At 39.6% G+C, this 18,123-nt stretch overlaps 1 protein-coding gene across 4 annotated transcripts in view; it reads left to right on the top strand.

Moving 5' to 3' along the window:
* Positions 1-18,123, top strand: part of KIF6 (kinesin family member 6) — a 428,173-nt gene that overhangs the window by 98,225 nt on the left and 311,825 nt on the right. For all 4 annotated transcript variants that reach the window (XM_060403167.1, XM_042236762.2, XM_012100599.5 and 1 more), the window contains exons 4-5: positions 4,656-4,803; positions 9,728-9,837. In XM_060403167.1, the coding sequence (XP_060259150.1) occupies positions 4,656-4,803; positions 9,728-9,837 (258 nt within the window). The remainder of the gene's footprint in view (positions 1-4,655; positions 4,804-9,727; positions 9,838-18,123) is intronic.

Here is an 18,123-nt window from a genome sequence, read left to right as displayed (position 1 = left end):
AATTTTAAAAGCACCAAAACAACAACAACAACAACAAAATCCTGCTCACAATAAGGGAAACCCCATATGGCTATCAGCAGATTTCTTAGCATAAACTTTTCAGCCCAAGAGAGTGGGATGACATATAAAAGTGTGTGGGGGGGCGGAGGGGGAGGAAACAACTGCCAACCAAGAATACTTTACTGGCAAAGTTGTCTTTCAGAAATGAGGGAGAAATAAAAGTTGATGGAATTCATCACTAGACTTGCCTTACAAGAAATGCCAAAAGGGGCTCTTCAAGCTGAATTGAAAAGACACTAAAATTAGAATGGCATTGAAACATGTATACCATCATGTAAGAAATGAAGTGCCAGTCTATGTTCGATACAGGATACAGGATGCTTGGGGCTGGTGCATGGGGATGATCCAGAGAGATGATATGGGGTGGGGGGGTGGGAGGGGGATTCAGGATTGGGAGCTCGTATACACCCGTGGTGGATTCATGTCAATGTATGGCAAAACCAGTACAGTACTGTAAAGTACAATAAAGTAAAAATAAAATTAAAAAAAAATAATAAAATTAGTAACATGAAAACATATGAAAATATAAACATAATGGTAAAGGTAAGTATATAGTCAAATTCAGAACACTTTAATACTGTAATACGGTGATGTGTTAACAGGCTTCCTTGGTAGCTCAAGTGGTAAAGAATCTGCCTATCAATACAGGAGATGCAAGTTTGATCCCTGGGTCAGGAAGATCCCCTGGAGAAGGAATTGGCAACTCACTCCAGTATTCTTGCCTGGGAAATTCCATGGACAGAGGAGCCTGGTGGGCTATAGTCCATGGGGTCACAAAAGAGTCAGACATGACTTAGCAATTAAACAACAATGACATGGTGATGTGCTAATTGCTTAACTCTAGTATAGAGTTGAAAGGACAAAAGTATTAAAAACTAACTATAGCTACAATATTTTGTTAAATATACAATATAAAAAGAGGCAAACTGTGATATCAAAAACAAAATATGGGACAAGGAGTAAGATGGGTAGAATTTTTATACGTGATCAAAGTTAAGTTATCAGCTTAAAATAATCTGTTATATTGTTGAGATATTTTATGTAAGTCTCATCGTAACCACAGAGCAAAAACCTGCAGGAGATACTCAAAAGATAAAGAAGAAAGAATCAAAGCATCAATTCCCAAGGAAAGATAGGAGAAGAGAAAGAAAGGGACAAAGGAACTACCAAATAGCCAGAAAGCAAGTATTTTTTTTTCCTTAAACTAAATTGACAAACTTTTAGCTAGCCACCTAAGAGTAATGATAGAATTCCCTAATAAATCAGAGATGAAAATGGGAACCTAAGAGCTAACACCAAAGAAATGCAAAAGATCCTAAGAGACTACTATGGGCATTTATATCCCAGCAAGCTGGATAACCTCAAAAAAGTTTTTAGAAATATACAATGAAGTGAGACTGAGTCATGGAGAAATGGAGACTTCTAACAGATCAATAACAATAAGGAAATTGAATTAGTAATCAAAAATCTTTCAACAAAGAAAATCCTGAGTCCAGATTGTTTCACTAGTGAATTCTACCAAATACTTAAAAATTAATGCCAATCCTTCTCAAACTCTTCTAAAAATATTGGAGAGGAAGGAACATTTCTACATTCAGCATTACATTGATACCAAAGCCAGATTAAGGACACCACAAGGAAACTATAGACTAATATCCCTGATGAATATAGATGCAAAAAATCCCAACAACAAACTGGCAAACTGGATTTAACAGCACATTAAAAGGATCACATACCATGTTCAAGTAGGATTATCCCTGGAATGCAACGATGATTTAACATGTGCAAATCAATAAATGTGATACACCACATTCACCGAAGATAAAAATCATATGATCATCCCAATAGGTGCAGGAAAAGCATTTGACAAAATTCAGCATTCTTTCATGATAAAGCACTCAACCAAACTGAGTATAAAAAGAATGTACCTCAACATAACAAATGCCATATATAACAAAATCATGGCTAACATCATGCTCAATGGTGACAGCTTTAAATCTTTCTCACTAAAATCAGGAATATGACAGAGGTACCCACTTTTACCACTTCCATTCAACATAATAACTGGAAGTCCTCTTCAGAGCAATTAGGCAAGGAAAAGAAATAAAAGGCATCCAAATTTGAGAGAAAGAAGTAAAAATTCCTGTTTGTAGATGATATGATCTTACATAGAGAAAAATCCTAAAGAGTCCACCAAAAAACTGTTGGAACTAAGCAACAAATTCACTAAAGTTGCAGGATACAAAATCACTATACAGGTATCAGTTGTGTCTCTATACACCAACATCAAAATATCTGAAAAAAACGTAAAAGAGGCAATTTCATTTACAGTAGTATCAAAACCAGTAAAATACTTAGGAATAAATTTAACCAAGAAAGTGAAAGATCTGTACACTGAAAATTATAAGACATCAAAGAGAAAATTAAACAAGATACAAATAAATGGGAAAATATACCATGTTCATGGATCAGAAGAATTAATACTATTAAAATGAACAAGCTGCCTACAGCCATCTATAGATCCAATGCAATCCTTATTAAAATTCCAATGGCACTTTTCACAAAAGCAGGTAAAAACACCAAAAATTTTTAAGGACTACAGAAGAATTTGAATAGCCAAGGCAGTCCTGAGAAAGAAGAACAAAGCTGGAGGCGTACTTCCTGATTTCAAGAGAAGAGAAGGGGACTTTTATACACTGTCAGTGAAATGTAAGTTGTTTTGCAGCCACCATTAAAAACAGTATGGAGTTGCCTTAAAGAATTAAAGATGAAACTACCAGATGATTCTGCAGTCCCACTTCTGGGTACACAGACATCTGTCAGTATACAGATTTGTACACGGACATCTGTCTGTCAGGATACGTCTGTCAGTGTGTCTGTGGAGTATTAACGCAGGACCCCTTGCATTTACCAAAATCCACGAATGCTCAAGTCCCATATTTGATTCTCTGTATCCATGGGTTTCGAATCTGTGGATTCAATGAACCTTGGGTGGGAACTCGAGTCTACAGTTGGTTGAATCTGCAGGTGCAAAACCCACAAATGCAGAAGGCTTTTTGTATTTACTGAAAAAGTCCATGTCAGAGTTCTAACCCAAGTTGTTCAAAGGTCAGCGATATATCCAAAGTAAATGAAATCACCATCTCAAAGAGATATCTACACTCCCAAGGCAATTGGCAAGGCATGGGAAAACTTGTGTCCATCTATAGATGAATAGATAAAGATGAGGTATATATTCGCAATGGAATATTATTCAGTTATAAAAAAGAAGAAAACTCTTTTTGTGACAACATAGATAGACCTTGAGAGCATTGTGGTAAGTGAAATAAGTTAGAGACAAATACTGTATGTTCTCATTTATATGTGGAATCGATAAAAACAAACTCAGAAATAAAGAGTAGAATGGTGGTTACCTGGGGCTGTGGAGTAGAGAAAATGGGGAGATGTTGGCCAAAGGATAGAAGCTTCTAAATATAGGATGAGTAAGTTCTGGGCATCTAATATACAGCACAGTGACAATAATTAGCAATACTGTATTATATATTTATAAGTTGTAAAGAGAGCAGATCTTAAATGTTATCACCACAAAAAAGATAATTATTTGAGGTGATGAATATGTTGATGGATTTATTAAGTTAACTTATTGTGGTAATTATTTCACAATATATATTGTATCGATTCATCACATTGTACACCTTAATTTTACATATGTTATTGCTGAATTTATCTCAGTGAAGCCGGGGCAAAAGAGAAATTATGTTAAAAACTGAGGAGATTTGTGTAGAGTTTGTAATAATATATTTCAGTATTGATTGATTAATTGTGGCAAATGTGCAGTATTAGTCTAAGATCTGAGTAACAGAGGAAACCAGGTGTGGGGTATGTGTGAACTCCGTATACTGTCTTTGCAACTTTTCTGTAAATATAAAAGGGTCAACTACATCTGGCCCTTGAAAAATGAGGGGTTTGGGGCACCAACCCTCCCTGCAGTTGAAAATCCAAGGATAGCTTTACAGTTAGCCCCCTGTATTCCTGGTTTTGCATCGGTGGATTCAACCAACTGAGGATCATGTAGTATTGTCGTATGTATTTAGTGAAAAAAATCTGATTATATGTGGACCCGCATAGTTCAAACTTTTGTTATCCAAGGGTCAATTATATTCTAAAATAAAAACTTTATCCAAGCAACAGAAGAAAATATTTAAGATGACTGGATCCCATTTGAGTTACTAGTTCTTTCTTAGAGAAAACGATTGATGTGCTAAGACTCCTAAATAAAAAATAATTCCTAGCTAGCTAGTCACATCCATAAATATTTCTATAGATATTTCTATCGATGTCTTTTCAGTAGTGTTGAATCAAATTGCTATTAAAATAGCCCTATAATACAAATGATCCTGGAGGATGGCATGGCAACCCACTCCAGTATTCCTGCCTGGAGAATCCCATGGAGAGGGGAGCCTGGGAGGCTACAGTCCACAGTGTCGCGGAGTCAGACACAATGAAGCGACTTAGCATGCATGCGTGCAGGCATAATACAAACACAAACACAACTAGCCGTTTTGATATTAAAAGCATGTCATTTCTTTACGCAGCGTCCTGGCAGGTTACAATGGTACCATCTTTGCATATGGACAAACAGGCAGCGGTAAGACGTTCACCATTACGGGTGGGGCGGAGCGCTACAGCGACAGAGGCATCATCCCAAGGACACTGTCATACATTTTTGAGCAATTACAAAAGGTATGAAGCTTTCAGTTCCTTTTATGCTTGATACATTCCACAGAAATTTACTGTGGGTGGAAAATTTATTGTGACCTTTTATTGTATTGTATATAAATGAGGAAATATTGTGGAGTAACTCTGGCCGTAATTTACATTTAAAGAAAGTTTGGGGTTTTGCTGAAAAGGTAGAAATCCAGAAGGTGCCTCATTTTAAGTGATTCTGCTTCAGCAAAGACTCGAAGGGAGTTCCTTCTGATACACCCATGGAGGTTAAAAGAACTGACAACATATTTTTCCAACTAATATCTTCTTTTTCTCATTAAGAAATTGAAAAATATCTCTTATTTTAGCTACTAAAGCAGTGAATAGGACAGTGCGGCTTTACCTCCTTCACACTTTTATTGGCAGCCCAGAGGAATTTACCACAGTAAACATCCTATTGCAATTAATATTGTTATGAAGAGGAGTTTGCTTTCTATAGTATATGCATCATTTATTGTATAGTTGCAAATGCCTGTTTCTTTTTTCTTTTTTTTTTTTTTGAAGTAGCAAAGGGTAGCTTTATTACTTTTGCTAGGCAAAGGGGGACACAGCTGGTTGCTGCCTCAAAAAAACTATGTTCCCCCAATATCTGTTTCTTTATCAAGATTTAACACAACTGACAGTGTAGATATCTCTATCCCCATTTTAAAACTAAGAAAACTGACCATGAGGCTGGCTTTATTTTGCTGGTTGTTTTTAAACAAATCCTACACAGTGAGTCCCTTAAATTCTCTGGGTTTCAGTTCTCCTCTGAAAATAGGGACTACATTGTACTAGGCAAGCTCTGGCATCTCTGCTAGTTTCAGCCCTTCTTTGGTTGTATCAGTTCTGTGTAACAAATGGCCTAACTGGGTCAGTGTAACAGTGTTTCCAAAATTTCTCTACTGTATACAGCTTGCATTTGGAGTTGCAAAGATGAGAATTGCTGAGATATGCAGAATTCTAATTTCCACCCATAAAGTAGCAATTACCCATTAGTTCAGCTCATCTCTCCCTAGCGCAAACGTGCCAGCTCTGCATGCCGGAAAATTTGGGAAGGAAAGGATTGAATATAATATATATGTTGAATCCAAATTCTTCCTTTTCATTTACTCATTTATTTCTGACATTAGCTGTTTTGTTTGGTTTCCAGATCTCACAAACTGGCAATATCATTTCTAGTAGCTTTTGTCGCTTAATGTAGCAGTGTGCTGTCTTGGGGAACTCACTGAAGGTGGTGTAGGCCCGCCTGGTTCTAAGTGCACCGCTTAACAGGGTGTGGACTTGGGCAGTTGCTCCATGTCTCAGGCTTGTGGAGTAGCTTTCAGAGTTGAATATGCTGTATTTAAAGACACTGTCCAATTCCTGGCACATGGGCAATGCTCAAAACATGATAGCTGTTACTACAGCCATGAATATCTTCTGGCCAATTGACTTCTGACCAATTTCAAAGAACCCTTTGAAACTTAGAACGAACGGAGCTAATCCCCTAATTAAGTTAAACAAAATAAATTCTTTCCTAATAGAAAATGTATTTGTCTTTAAATTTCATCTGTGGTTACCAAAATACAGTTTTTAAAGTCTCAATATCTCCCCAGTACCTACCGTTTATTGGGTTCATTGTTTTTATGTCTGTTTGTCATTGATGTTGCTCTAAACCTCATTTCATTCTGAATGATTCTAAATAACCTCCTGGACTTGGAGGGATCCCCATCCAGGACAACTCCTTGTAAATGAACAGATTAACAGGATGGGGCACAAGGCATTTGTTATAAACCGACTGAACTGTGGCAGAACGAGCCGGAGGCAACTTTGAAATTCTTCGTAAAGTTGGTCCTCACTTCTTAGCTGAAAAATGCTGACAGGTACTCAGCTGCCCCCAGTTGATTGCTTTAGAAGTCACATGGTGCTCTCCAGACTCCTTAAAGGAAACATTTGACTTATGCAAAGTATTTATCTCAAGATAAACTAAGAACTAGTGCATACCAGGTGCTAAAATGCCTGTGAGTGGGTGATAGGAGCACATTTTGCAAAGATTTTCAAAGATGAAAATTGATTCCATTTATTTTAGAAATCACCGCTCATTATTTTTGAGTATTGTGAGGCTCATACTTGTTTTGGGGCAGGAGAAAAGGCTGTCTGCAGGGAACATGTGTGTTACATTACAGTCTGGCAGTCCTAAACAGTAAAAAAAGGAGTAATAAGGAAAGGTAGCTGCCACATAGCTCAGTGAATTTTAAGTGTGTATTCCAAGAAAAGCCCAGAAAACCCAGAAGCTGGAGGAGCCAAAGGAATTATCCCTATCATCTTAGGGCAATGGACTTGCCATTTTCCTGGCTTTTTTATGATTTCTTCTAGTTTCTGAAAGAAGAGAGTTTCTCCCCTGCCGATGAACATACAGTTTGTTCTTTTTGCCTGTCTTTTCCTTTCCTTCTGTATTCACATACTGAGTTCTCTGTTTGGTGGCTTTCAGAAATAAAAATAATAACAAATAATAATAATAGCAGTAGCAGTAATGATTTATTGGTGCTATTAACATTTATTGGTGCCTAGCATTGTTGTTAGGATTTAAAATACAGAAACTTACTTCTCCATTACAATAGTTCTGCAGTTAAAGGTTATTATCCCCGATTTCGTGATTAACCAACAGAGGCTAAGTGCACAGGATCACTCAGTTATAAAGGCAGAGCCACTGCTCTAACCCAGCTTTGTCTGATGCTGAGATGAATTCATATTTGTATGCTAAAATCTCAAATGGGACATGTCAGATATGTTCAGATAAATTTTAGAAATGTGTTGCTTCAGACAGGATCTCAGGATGTTGCTGAGTGATTCCCCTTGGATTTTTAACGTGCTCTTCCGCAGTGGCACCCCACTCCAGTCCTCTTGCCTGGAAAATCCCAGGGACGGAGGAGCCTGGTAGGCTGCAGTCCATGGGGTCACTAGGAGTTGGACACAACTGAGCGACTTCACTTTCACTTTTCACTTTCGTGCATTGGAGAAGGAAATGGCAACCCACTCCAGTGTTCTTGCTGGGAGAATCCCAGGGACGGCGGAGCCTGGTGGGCTTCCGTCTATAGGGTCGCACAGAGTTGGACACGACTGAAGCGACTTAGCAGTAGCAGTAGCAAGAATCTTTCAGGGATGGACAGCATGTGTGTTGATCATGGAACACTTTTTTCCACAAGTATTTTAAGTGGTATTTTAGGAAACAGTGGATTAGACTAAAGGCTACTCAGACTGTCTAGCGTTGCAGTGTGTATTTGTAGTCTCTTGTTTCCTGCACAAATGTAAGCTATAGCCCCCTAAATTATGTTGATATGATGCTTTTACTAAACGAGGCCACTGACATAATAGATAGATCATTTGTCAATGTTAGCAGCCAGCGTCACCTGCATCAAGATTTCCAGCATTTGGTTGAGAGAAGTTGTTTAGCAGAGATTCAGTCCATGCTGTCACTTTTGCAGAACACCAGACATGGAATTTCAGCTTTAGTTTGAGTATCTCACTACAGTCATATGCTAGCTGAGAATTGCCTTAAATTTTCATGTATTATTTCATTTTTATGAAGTGGTAGTATCTTTAAGTGGATAGTTTGGGCCGCTTTAGGGCCAGAGAATCATATTAATTTTAACCTGAAGAACACAGAGTCGTTATCCAACTTCCTCACGTAAGCGGGTGTGGAACAGAGGCCTGACCTGGTAGCAGCTCAGAGTTGCCAGGACCAGGATTCCAGATTTGGATTTGCAGGCCACGATTCTTTTCCCATCTTCTCTTTCTTTGAATAACACCTGTCAAATGGGTTTTCTTGCATATAGAAGAGAATCCTATCTATGAATATCCACTCTGACAATCTGCCGACCTTCTTGCCAGAAGACACAAATATATTCTCTGCTTATGAGTAGCAGGACTCTTAATATTTGCAGAAATGGAAGCATTTCTGTCTTGGGGGAAACAAGAAGAGGTGCTCTTATTGATACTTTGTATTGAAAAACAGAGCTTGGATTTTTCTTGAGACCTGAAAAAAAAAAATCCCCTGTTTTATTCCATCTCAGAGGGAGTGAGTTCTTTCTGTCTATTGACAGAACTGAGACGAGGACCAGTCACCTTGACTTTTATCTTAATTATATTGATGCCTGTATTATTGCATCTCAGCAATGACGCACAGAAAAGCCCTTTCTCTAATCAATAGCTGGATATCTCTAATTTGCCACTTGGGCAAGGAAAATTAACCCAACAGGTAGGGTATAAGTGGAGTAGAAAACGGCAACCCACTCCAGTATTCTTGCCTGGAACATCCCGTGAACAGAGAAGCCTGATGGGCTACAGTCCATGGGGCCGCAAAGAGTCAGACACGACTGAGCAATTGAGCATACAAGGTGTAAGTAATGAACTGTTAATGTCCATCTTACTGTTATCCCCTGGAATTCACTTTCCACATCTATTTACTGTCTGTTATCTGTCATTGGAAATTTGAATATTAGAAAAGTTAAAAAGGAATTATGATTGAAGATGGAAATTCTTTGGCTACTGAAGTTTTTAAACTGAAATAACAATTCTGTGTTCTGGGTTTTGTTTTTTTTTTCCTGTCTGAAAGTAAAAAATAGTGTTTTATACAGTTCTGCAGCCAAGTTGGCCCATTTCAAGTGTATATTGACTTTTTACATATAACGTGGAAACAATAAAAAATAACAGACTGAAGTTGCTTGTAATCATGGATGTTGGCCATCTTAAAAAAAAAAGCTTCATGCATATGGTAACTGGCAACTTGAAAGTGTCACGAACTGAAAATGAAAACCATGCCAAGTGAGAGAGTGAAGGAGAGAAACTGTAAGGAAACTAAAGATAAATGTGTTCATCTCTCTCTAAGCTGAATCATGATTTATAGCCATTTAATAACATCTTTCTCTTTCCCAATCAGGACAGCAGCAAAATGTATACAACGCACATTTCCTATTTGGAAATCTACAATGAATGTGGTTATGATCTATTGGATCCAAGACATGAAGCCTCCAGTTTGGAAGATTTGCCGTGAGTAGCAGAACAACAAAGAGTAGGGGAAAATGACTTTCAGATGTTCCCTTCAATTGTTTTCTTTGAAACTTTGTATGTTTCTGGTCTCAATCATAATTAACAAATACTGGATAACAGAATCTTTTTGTAGTGTAGTGGATATTTTTTCCAGTTATGACAAATAGACAGTAGTGATGGGACCTAAAATTGCTTGAAACTCCATTCTTGAAACAGTCTCTCTTGGAGCTGGTACAAGCAGACGCAGCGAGTGTTCTCAGAGAGTGGGTGCCGAGAGGACTGATGGGCTGTGACAACACCGCTTTACTCCTGCCGCGTGAAGTGAGACCATTTTATTCCTCCAGTTGTGGCTTTTCTCTGAGGAAGGTATTCAAATTAGCAATAAAAGAATTTGAAAGAGAGAAAGTAAAACTTTAGTTAGCATTAGTCACTCAGTCATGTCTGACTCTTGGCGACCCCGTGGACTGTAGTCTACCAGGCTCCTCTGTCCAGGGAATTCTCCAGGCAAGAATACTGGAGTGGGTTGCCAGTTCCCTTCTCCAGGGGATCTTCCCATCTTAGGGATCAAACGCCAGTCTCCTGCACTGCAGGCAGAGTCTTTACCATCGGAATCACCAGAGAAGAGAGAAAATAAAACTTTGTTTTCCCCAAATGCTTCTCGACAGTTATTGACTAACATTGGCATGCTTTTGGTCAGATCGGCATTGATTGTTTCATAACTGAAATAGAAATAGAGTCTTCAGAGCTTATCTCATCATGGAATAAGTTACTCCATAAGTGTATATGTAATATTCCTCACTGTTTGCTTGAATATTTGCCTACGTTATACATATATTTAGTAATATTCGTATACTTTTGTCCAGACATCTTTAGAATCTTGGTAGAGCCAAGAAAATGTATTGTGATATTTTTCTTATTAACTACTCTAAGATAGTTTAAACTATATGTTAATCCTCTACCAAAAAGGTCAACAGTCATTTGCTTATTTTAATTTGCAAAGGAAACAAGAAGAGATAATAAAATATGTATATATAAAGAATATATGTAAAACATATATGTTCTTCTGTAAACGTTGATTAATAGTTTTTACATCTCATCTTTTTCATGCTAACAGTATTTACTAGAGGGAATTAGGAAAGGGGATTACTGTTGGTACTCTTAATATTTGTATAAAAATTAAGAGAAAGGAAAGACTACTGACTCCATGGAAGAAATTGCTCTTAAAGAAATCATTGGAATTAAGTTTACAAAAAGGAAACACTTTCCTCACAGAAAGGATAGAAACAATAGCGTTTAAGACAGAAAGGCTATGTGTTGAAGTCATGTGAAGTGAAGGAAGGCCAACTGAAGCCAGCCTTTGGGGGACTTAAATGACAGGCTTTTGGTATGAGATTAATCTTTATTCTAATAGGCTTCTTAATTAGTTTGCTAGCCTCCTGCTGCTGCTGCTGCTAAGTCGCTTCAGTCGTGTCCGACTCTGTGAGACCCCATAGACGGCAGCCCACCAGTCTTCGCCGTCCCTGGGATTCTCCGGCCAAGAACACTAGAGTGGGTTGCCATTTCCTTCTCCAATGCATGAAAGTGAAAAGTGAAAGTGAAGTCACTCGGTCGTGTCTGACTCTAGCGACCTCATGGACTGCAGCCCACCAGGCTCCTCCATCCATGGGATTTTCCAGGCAAAAGTAATGGAGTGGGGTGCCATTGCCTTCTCCGCCTCCAGTCTAATCTATATTCCTCTAGGATAACTCTTGCATTCCAGGTGATGCTAGTGGTAAAAAAGCCGCCTGCCAATACAGGAGATGTGGGTTCAGTCCCCGGGTGGGGAAGATCCCCTGGAGGAGGGCATGGCAACCCACTCCAGTATTCTTGCCTGGAGAATCCCATGGACGGAGGAGCCTGGCGGACTACAGTCCATGGGGTCGCAAAGAGTTGGACACGACTGAAGTGACTGGGCAAGCATGCAAAATTGCTTTTAACAAGCCATATCTACACTGAAGAGCTTGAAGCATGTTTAGTAATAAATCCAGAAATGAAGGGCTTGACTGTGATGAACATGGAGGAGAGAGAAATCTGAGAGATATACAATAAATAAATAGGAGGAAAGAAGGAAAGGAAGGAAGGGAGAGAGAGAGAAGAAGAGAGAAGACAGGCAGATTCTGTCTCCTACCTTGGGTTTGGCTGGTTCTGCAGAGAAGGTGAATCCCAGAAGTTACGGCTCTATTCGTTTTGCTAGTTGAAGAGAGGAAGCTCAGGAAGCTAGGACTTTCCCAGGGTTTCAGAACTACTCAATTAGTGGTAGAATAAGGATTAAAAACCAGGTACTCTCACTCTCATGCCAGAATAGCAAAAATAGCTTCAAGGTTTTACCGCAGGACCTAGAGAATTAAGGCGTCATTGACCTAAAAGGGAGATTTCCATTAGAAAGCTTGCACGGGTGGCTGTGATGCGTGTCACAGGTATAACTTGGTGTCTGAGAACGCCGTACCAGATATGCATGTTTACAGTGCGTTCCACAGAGGTAGGGAGGGTGCCTTCCTTGCGCTGGTAGTCTCTTTCCCACCTAGGCTGAACTCCTTCAAAGTTTTAACAATTGTCTGTTAAGCTGAAACAATGAAGGAGACTCTTGGAAGATGAGAATGTGTAGGGAAGACAGCATGAGGTCTCTGAGTCTGGGTCTAACTGAGTAATTAGGTGCCGTCTAACTATGGAAGACCAAGGAGTGAGAAAAGCCCTTTGAGCTCTAAGAGAGGCGATGTGATCTAGAGGGAAGAGCACTTGATTAGAAGGCAGGAAATTTGGGTTCTAGTCCCACACCTTGCAATCTTAAACCTTTTTTTTTTTCTTTTTTTCACTTTCCTGGATTTCTCTTTGTAAAATGTGGGCATTGAATTCTAAAATATTTAGCAACCATCCAACCTCCGGTGTCTAAAGTTCACAGATTAGTGATCTCATACGATAGAATTTATTTGGTGGTTCTTCTCCCCATCACAGAAGAATAAGAAGTGCTCTAGGTATTTTCTGTTGTCCTGCTAGAGAATACCCTCAGGCCTCTTGAGAGCAAGGGGAAGGCTTAACTCCCCTGTGACTGCTTTTCCCAGCATGCCTGGCACCTAGCCCTGGTTCTCAGTGTTGGTGGGGTTGTCTCTATAGCTGGTGCCAGCTTCCTGTCTGAAACTGCAGTTCCTTTAGTAGCTTTGTCTTCTTGCTGGAGAAGGAGTTCACTGACTCATGTCAGAAATGCCCTCAGTTACAAAACAGATGTTTTTAATGAACTCCCCCACACCCCACCCTACCTCCCTACCCCCGCCCCCCCCACACAAAAGTGGTCTGAAAGTTTCTTATGTTTCAGACTATAATTACATGACAACAAATCTCATTAAAATAAAAATGAGAAGATTCTGTTTAAGAAAGGAGATTCCCATATCCCAAGACTATCCTGTGTACTTCAGATGTATTCAATAGTATAAAATCCCAGAACAGCTCAGAGCTGTGTAGTCTTTTGGTGTGGGGATAATGGGATTTGACTGGTATTGAGTCTGCTAGTTTTCTGGGGATTTTCAAGGTTTTACCTTTTACTAAGATGATAAAGCAGTTCTTTATAATGGGATGTGACTTTTGTTGTACCTGGATTGGATTAAGAGGGTGGATGCACTGTTAATCTGGTTTCACACTCTTGAACCAGAACAGGCTTTAACTCTGAAACCCTGTCTGTCTGGTTGACTGGCTGTATTTGTTGTGAGCAGGAATGTTCCAAACACTCTGAATATCATTCAGAAATACTAGGGAAGATGTCTGTTGACCTTGGTTCTCTCCTGAAGTCATCCGTTTGAGGGACAATGACAATACACACTTTTGATCCCTTCCATATTCTTATACTTGGGTTAACCATGTGACACAGAGTTCAAGGTGATTTTGATATGGCACAATAATAGCATCAGTAATGGATTCCTTACCACTGAGCAGCCCAGCTTCCTCCCAGTTCACCTGATGGACACCCGCCCTAGCTCTTCTCACATGTCCTTTGCCTTTTCTGTTTCTTTTCCGTCTTATATTCTAATGGGTTCCGCCTCTCTGCTCTTGCAGAAGCATTTACAAGCCTGTTGACTTCCTGTGGACTTTGTATATATACTGTCAGGGCACCAGGCTAAAGTCAATCACTTTTTGCAATTATTGCTCTAGTCATTTGGCAATGAGTTTTTAGATAGAAGACTAAAGGTATGACCTGTGAAAGAATAAAACAGGTAAATTGAATTCATTAAAATTAAAAACATCGGCCGTCTGAAAGGCACTGTCAGTAGTTTAAAAAGACAAACCAGAGACTCAGAGAAGTTATTTACCAAACATATATCTGATAAAGGACTTGTATCCAAAGCATTCGAAGAACTCTGAAAATGAAACAGTAAGCAAACAATTCAGTTAAGAAGTGAGGAAGAAATCTGAAGGGACATCACACCAAAGAAGATATATAGATGGTAAGTAAGTATATGAAAAGATGGTGAACATTATCTGTCATTGAAGAGTTGTTAGTTAAAACACAAGCTACCACTACACACCTTTTAAAACTGTTAAACTAGCAATATCAAGTGCTGACAAGAACGTAATGCAGCTGGAACTCTCATTCATTGCTGGTGGGAAAGCAAAGTAGTATGGCCACTCTGGAAGACAGTTTCTAATTTCTTACAGAATTAAGCACAAGTCTTACCATGTGATCCAGCAATCACACGCCTAGGTATTTAACTAAATGAGATGACATTTTATGACAGCATGAAAACCTACCCACATATGGATATAGCAGCCTCATTCATAATTACTAAAAACCAAAAGTAACCAAGATATTTCTCAATAGGCAAATAGAAAAACAGTGGTACATCCATGTAGTGGAATGTCATTTGGCAATAAAAATAAGTGATCTATTAAACCGTGGAACGACATGGAGGAACATTAAATGTATAGTGCTAAGTGCAAAAGCCAGCATAAACAGTCTACACACCCGATGATTCCAACTGTACGACATTCTGGAAAAGGCAGAACTATCGATACAGTAGAAATATCAGTGTTTCCGAGAGGCTGAGCAGGGCTGCCAAGGGTAGAAGGATGAGTAAGTGAAGACAGATGATTTGGGGGACCGTGAAACTATCAGATTGGATACTGTAACGGTAGGTACATAGCTTCACGCATTTGTCCAAACTCACAGAAGTTGCAACACAGAGAGCGAGCCCTGATGTAAACTATGGATCTTCAGTTTAATAAAATGACAATAACAGAAAAGAATGAGCTGTTGATACACTTAACAACTTGGATTAATCTCCAGGGAATTGTGCTGAGTGAAAAAGAGCCAATCCCAAAAGATAATATGCTTTGCGATTTCCTTTATGTAATGTTCATTAATTGGCAGAGTTGTAGAAGTAAGTAACAGATCAGTGGCTGACAGGAGTTCAGGTGGGAAGGGGGAACGGTTATATGCGTCCAGTGATGGGTCCTTGTGGTGATGGACCCTCCTGTGTCTTGACTGTGGTGGAGGATATACAAACTATCAAAATGGGTAGAACTAAAGCATATATGCATAGGTGAGCAAAAGCAAAACTGGAACATCTGAATTAAATCAGTGGATTGTATCCATTTCAAGGTCCTGGTTGTGATACTTTAATATCATTTTATAAGATGTTACCATTGCAAAAAACTGGGTAATGGGTACATGGGACCTCTCTGCATTATTTCTTACAGCTGCTTGTAAATCCACAATTATCACAGAATGTAATTTTAATTTAAAACAGCAAGTGGCTATATTTTTACTTATAGACATATATATGCTTATTCACAGATGTGTAGTAGAGCTATTCTGCATTTAGTAATTTAAATGAAAATAGAACTTCTTCTTTTGAGAGCTCCTTATGTCATATGCTATAAAGGGAATATAGTTAGAGTCTAAGTATGTCTCATGAAGTAAAACAGTATAACTGCTGGTCTTAACCATAGGGAAAATAGTCACCTTACTTTAGTGTAATTTTAGTACTCCTAAATACGGATGCGTATTCCATTTAAGGTTCCAAAGACAGTCATGGTTATTACTGTTAAAAAAAAAAAAAAGTCAGTAAATTCTGTCATTTAGTATTGAAGTCTTGGCTATATTGTGTTTTTTAAATAATTTGTCATCAAAGGAAAAAAAAACCCTGACAGATGTTAAATTTAAATTCACAACATTTCTAATACCTACTGGATATAAAACTCTGCTAAGTGCCACAGAAGTTACAAAAAGTATCTGCCTTCCTGGCTTACCGCCTAGTCATGTGGAATCACTCATGGATTTAGCAAACAGTTATTGAGATCCAACTTGGTTCCACACACTCTGCTAGGCACTGAATTTACCAACATAGGCTTGGCCTTCCTGGAACTCATAGCACAGTGGATAAAAATAGTACAAAATAGCATCAGGTGGAATATGAAAATCCTAAGAGAGGCACCAAGAATGGCAAAGGCTTAGAGGAGGAAGAAATCACACCAGGTCAAGCAATCAGAGAAAGACTCGAGGAGAAGATGGTACATGAAATAGAGCTTGAGGGAGAGGCTAGGACTTTGGGCCATGGAGTGCGGCATCCACATGGAAACAGAGGCGGGGAATTTGCAAAGCAGAGATCTTGTCCTGGAACAGTTAATAGACCTGTTCAGCAGGAACCCAGTGAAGGAACAGGTGAGCACTTTAAGACTGCTGCTGCTGCTGCTGCTGCTAAGTCACTTCAGTCATGTCTGACTCTGTGCGACCCCATAGACGGCAGCCCACCAGGCTCCCCCATCCCTGGGATTCTCCAGGCAAGAACACTGGAGTGGGTTGCCATTTCCTGATTCGGCAGACAAGGTGCAGCCCTTGAAGATTTTTAATCCAGGGCATAGCATGACTGGAACTACCTTTCAGGAAGAAATATCACTCAGTAGTGTACAGGACAGGAATGAGATGGATGGAGGTCAGAGAGAGTCTGGAGCATTGTGGGAAGTTATTAGGACCATTCACATGGCAATAGGAGTCAAGAGGGGCAAAACCGGAAAAGTGTCATAATCCAGCAGCTTGGAATTTAACTGTGTGAAAGGATCACGTGCAATGACTGGTAAAGATGCAGATTCCTGGCCTCTGCCTCCAGAAGGTTCAATTATGTTTGAACCAGCATCCCAGATGCTTCTAATGCAGGCCGTCACCTTAACCTCTTCACTCATCCACATAGGGAAAGTTTCTCTTTGAGATACCAGGAAAACCTCTCATTAAAGGAAGTATCACTGTTTACAGGGTCTAAGCTTGTGCTGTTCACCAATAATCGAGAGACTAGTTGTGGGGGCAGGGAATACGATGCTATTTGGAAAGCCAGCAAACCAAGAAAATGGCAGGCTCCTCCCCGCTCCAAAGAACCATCCTGCCTGAGTTTGAATTCAGGCTCCTTTTATTCTAAAAGGGGAGAGAGTAAAGTCAAACACTTCCTGGTTCCCATCCGCCTCCAGAGGGAATGTGTTAATTTCTTCCTCCCTGCAGTCTTTCACAGACAAGCCTGGTCAGGATGTTTCCTGTGAGCTAAACAAAGGTATTGTAGCTTAATGTTTATTACCTGGGAAGCAGTGTTCCCAGAGATGGACGATTACCATCTAAGCTTAGAGGCAGCATCCCTTTAGTGATTAATTTGTAATAGAATACAAAATGTGCTCCCCTATTACATCATAATCCGTGTTTTGTGGATGACTAAACTAAGGGTCGCAGAGATTGTGTGATATTTCCCCAAGACTCCATGTTCTGGCAAGAGATAGGATATCAGCCTCAGTCAGTCGGACCTTACAGCTGGGGGTGATGGTGCTCTTCTTGCCTGGACAACCCAGGCTTATCCTGGTTCTCCATCTGAGCTCTGGGAAGACTGTGACTTCTGGGCATCTTCAGGCCCCAGGAGGCTCTTCTGTGAGCCAAAGCTTTGAGTCCAGTGCAGTTCTGTCTGTTGCATGTCAGACGCTCTGTGGAGGGGCTGAGAGCACCTGCTCCTGACCTCAGAGGGCTCGAATCTAGTAGAACAGACTTGTAAACGGATCATTTCCTCAAAGACAAATTCCCTTAACTTGCTGCCTTCCACCCTTTCCCCGCCCCATCACTTACATTCCTCTAGTCTCAGGAAACTTTTTGTCCTTTTGAAAGCCGGTCCTTTCACTTATGCTGTGGACACTCCTTGCCTCAGTACCAAATATGCTTTGTTTGGTCTACACATTTTATGTTTAAAATTTGTAAAGTCAGTGCCTTTAGGTGAAGCAGGCTGCCTTCAG

The sequence above is a fragment of the Ovis aries genome, chromosome 20 (assembly GCF_016772045.2).
Source record: "Ovis aries strain OAR_USU_Benz2616 breed Rambouillet chromosome 20, ARS-UI_Ramb_v3.0, whole genome shotgun sequence".
NCBI classification, from domain to species: domain Eukaryota; kingdom Metazoa; phylum Chordata; class Mammalia; order Artiodactyla; family Bovidae; genus Ovis; species Ovis aries.
Note: the sequence above shows the minus strand (reverse complement) of the source record. Positions and strands in the feature narration are given on the sequence as shown.